The 3,954-nt window shown below is 50.6% G+C and overlaps 1 protein-coding gene across 1 annotated transcript in view; it reads right to left on the bottom strand.

The window, feature by feature from the left end:
• Window positions 1–1,732: 1,732 nt before the first annotated feature.
• Window positions 1,733–3,954, bottom strand: part of LOC103204664 (patr class I histocompatibility antigen, A-126 alpha chain-like) — a 72,917-nt gene continuing 70,695 nt past the window's right edge. Inside the window, exons 3-7 of the mRNA XM_007949871.2 lie at window positions 3,526–3,811; window positions 2,599–2,874; window positions 2,418–2,525; window positions 1,949–1,981; window positions 1,733–1,803 (exon numbers count right to left, since the gene is read on the bottom strand). Of these exons, the coding sequence (XP_007948062.2) occupies window positions 1,733–1,803; window positions 1,949–1,981; window positions 2,418–2,525; window positions 2,599–2,874; window positions 3,526–3,811 (774 nt within the window). The remainder of the gene's footprint in view (window positions 1,804–1,948; window positions 1,982–2,417; window positions 2,526–2,598; window positions 2,875–3,525; window positions 3,812–3,954) is intronic.

Genomic DNA, 3,954 nt, shown 5'->3' with positions numbered 1-3,954 from the left:
GGCAGCTACTCAGCTGCTTGTGGTAGATCCCACCATGGAGTTGATTGCCAGTCTCATAGTGGGGAATAACTACCACCAGCTGCCCAGCCACACAACCAGACCCAGCCAAGCTGACACACAAACTTAACTACCACAATCAGTAAATGATCAGTGTGGTACAGAGCACCTCCCCATTCTAGAGACAGTGTCTTCATCAATGCAGCCTCAGATCATATGCTGCTCTGTGGCAACCGCAGTTGAATGTTCACTCATATTTACATTAACGCATCCAGGGGTTTTCTCACAAGGGCTGTTGTCTTTTCCCTTCCTCTGGTCCATGCCCCCACACCCACCCTCCAGCACACTCCAGCACACACAATGTCATTTTAATCCTCATGAGAGAATAATCCTTGGGTGATGGGTACCATTTTACAACCAACTGTGAATTTAAATTAGACTTCACTTTATGAATCCATGAGTTTGCACTGGAGCCAGCACTAGGATTAGAGCCAAAGGCAGGGAGATAGGGTGTAGGTGAGCTGAAAAAGATGGAAACATAACAGAATGTATCTAAGATGAATAATTATTTGATTCTTCCTCTCTAAACAAGGTTAGGGAGAAGATGAAAAGAGTCATCCATGGAACAGTTCTAGAAAAGAAGGCAGGATCTGGACAAGTCTGAAAATTCATCTCTCATTACCCTAGAGACTCCTGTGTGTAGGGGCTGAGTTAGGTGACATGGGACAATAAGCAAAATGACTCCTGCAGCAGTCAGATGAGTGACACCCACAGCAAATGAGACCAGAACTCTTACACAAGAACATAAACAGGCATAATCTTCTGTAAAAACAAAAATAATCACACAAATGATGGGGACTAAAAGCTAGACTTAGTGTGAGCCAGGGAGACCAAGCCACTAGAAGTGGTCACTGCCTATACCTCTAGGGACAGGACAAGGCCTAGGTGTGTCTGAGTCCCTGTGATCACATGACAAAGTTGGATAAGGTTCTATGGAAAGGACAAGGAAAATAGTGATGTGAAAGTTGACCCAGCCGAGAAGTGACCATGTCAATACTCATGCTGTCCTGAGCACCGACTGGGCACAGGCCCCATCCACACTCAGCTCCTCCACTGCCTTCTCCTGTGCTTATCTGTGATACACTCAGTACAGAAAACATGTGGATTCTGGAACATTCTCAGGTTTTAATTTATTTCCTCTCAAGTTTTCAGAATTTTCCTCTTTTAATTAACCCATCAACCTAGCACTTGGCAAAATTTGAATGATCGAATACATTTTCAGATTCTCATTTTCAATTCATAAGTGAGACACTGCATCTCAGAGCAACAGGGTATTAGGTCAGGGATGGAGATATTCTAGCCCCACCTCTGCTGGAATGGGGAATGTAGATTAAGGAAGGGACTCAGTGTGGGGAGAGGGTCCTGGTGGGCAGGAGCGCGTTAGTCCCCCCACATCCTCATATTATGCTGATTGGAGAGCAGACACAGTCAGACACCAGTTGCAGAAGAGAAGTCAGGGTTTCTTGAATCACAAAGGAGGAGCTGAACAAATCTTGTCTCACTTTGTCCTACACAAGACAGCTATCTCATGCTACAGAAGAAAAGAATCATGAACAAATTCAGGTCAGTCACTGTAAGTGTTGACACTCTGAACACCCCATCAGAATCTCAAAATGTCAAAATCCAAAGAATCCCCATGACCCAGTCATGTTACCCCATCCTCAACCCCTCTCACTTATCTGGTCCACAGGGTCTTACCATTAGTGACCGTGAGAGACACATCAGAGCCCTGAGCACTGTCGCTGCCTGGAGAAGAATAAAAACAGGATCTGGTCAGAGTCCTCAGGAGATGAGACCAAGAGAAAGGAATTATGGGGTAGGGGGCTCCCATGGGCTCCCATCTACACTGTCCCAAGGGTCTCAGAATCAGCTTCCCTCGTCCCATACTTACTTGCAGCTTGAGCATAATTCCCTCCTTTTCTACCTGTGGGAGGAAAGCATTCTGTGAGGGACTGGAAAGGAGGCTCCATGAGATCCTAGAAGAGCCAGCTAGTGCTGGACCTTAGAGAAGTTTCCAGAACTCTGACTGCAGATCCAGGGCAGGATAAGGAAACACATGGAAAGATGTGCAGGGATTGGAACAACCACCCTCCTGGAAGTCTCTCCTCAGCAGGAAACTTCCCATAACCTCAACTATGGGGAATCAGGTCTCCATCATCAGAACCATTAAGGTGAAAGATTTACCCTTCATTTCCATATGTGCTTCACAAAAGAGTAATTGTTAGCACACAGATCTCTAGACTGGATCAGCTAGTGTGGATGGTGCCTCCCATAATGCATCAGGAGACAGCAAATTTCCTACTTGGTACTTGAAATTTCCCAGTGGGACAAGAAAACTCAGACTTCACCCCCATCTTTACCTGAGCTCTTCTGCTTCCGGATCACAACTCCCACCACAATGCCAATGATCACAACTCCAAAGACAACCAGGCCAGCAATGATTCCCATGATGGAGGTGGTGGGCATTTCTGGAAAGAGAAGGGAAGTGAAGAGCCCTGACAGTTTGGAGGATTCAAGAAGGGCTCCTTGTCCACTCCTTACCCAATCTTAGGGTGAGGGGCTCAGGCAGTCCTTCGTGCTGCACACGGCATGTGTATCTCTGCTCGTCTCCAGAGGGAACCACCACAGCTGCCCACTTCTGGAAGGCCCCGTCCTCTGCTGGCCTGGTCTCCACAAGCTCCATGTCCTGGGTCTGGTCCTCCCCGTCCCGCTGCCAGGTCAGGGTGATCTCCGCAGGGTAGAAGCCCAGGGCCCAGCACCTCAGTGTGACCTCGCCATCAGTGAGGTGGTGATGGGTCACCTTTGTCTTTGGAGGCACTGAGGGGAAGGATCAGACAATTCAGGAACTCTGCATTACCTCCCATGGGCCACCTCAGCAGAGCTCATGTGGTCATCCTGAGAATGGACAGGACAACTGGGTTGGGGGAGGGAGTGCAAAACCCAGACGTCAGCTTCGTGCAGATATCTGGGATATCATCTATTCCTTGGAAAGTTCTAGAATGAAGGTGAGACTGACCAGAGTTAGTGGCTCCAAGTGTCTGAGGGGAAGAACTGGAATTTCTATCTGACTTGGATAGAGGCTGAGAAATTCTGAAACGTTGGAATCATACCTACAGACTCAGTGGGTGTGGGGTAGAGACCTAGGCCCAGGAAATACAGCCCCCTGTGGGTCCCAAGGCTACATCCAGGATCAAAGGGAACTGCTGATCAGTCAGGAATCATCTCCCCTACTCTCCCCAGAGAAAGTGGATTCCTTAACTGTCTTTTGGGAGAAAGGAGGGCTCCTCTGGGCAAGTCGCTCTCTGGTACATGATCCGGAAATCTGCCTAACCCCTCAGTCTCCACACCCATGTGAGGGTGTCATGTGCAGTCTGCCCTGTTTTCCTCTCCTCCTTTTCAGAGGCGAACATGGTGGACACAGTCCCAGCTCTAAAGCAGTTTGGGGAGGCGCCCCGCGGCCCCAGGTACCTGTTCGCAGCAGCGTCTCCTTCCCGTTCTCCAGGTATCTGCGGAGCCACTCCACACACCTGCCCTCCAGGTAGGCCCTCCAGTGATCCGCCGCACCCGCCTTTTCCCACTTGCGCTGCGTGATCTGAGCGGCCGTGTCCGCCGCGGTCCAGGAGCGCAGGTCCTCGTTCAGGGCGAAGTAATCGGCGCCATCGTAGGCGAACTGAAGGTACCCGCGGAGGAGGCGCCCGTCCGACCCCACGTCGCAGCCATACATCCTCTGGATGGTGTGAGACCCTGCCCCGCCCTACGGTCAGCGTCGGTGAGCGATGTCCCCGGGGGCACCGCGACCCCGGGGTCAGCCCCGTCCCCGCGACCCTGACGGGCGGCGATGGTCAGAGCGCATTTGGGGCTAAACTGAAAACGAAACCGCAGCGAGGGAGTCACCGC

The sequence above is a fragment of the Orycteropus afer genome, unplaced genomic scaffold (assembly GCF_000298275.1).
Source record: "Orycteropus afer afer isolate SDZICR_OR568_19922 unplaced genomic scaffold, OryAfe1.0 scaffold00255, whole genome shotgun sequence".
NCBI classification, from domain to species: Eukaryota; Metazoa; Chordata; class Mammalia; order Tubulidentata; family Orycteropodidae; genus Orycteropus; species Orycteropus afer.
This window is presented reverse-complemented; position numbering and strand designations above follow the sequence as displayed.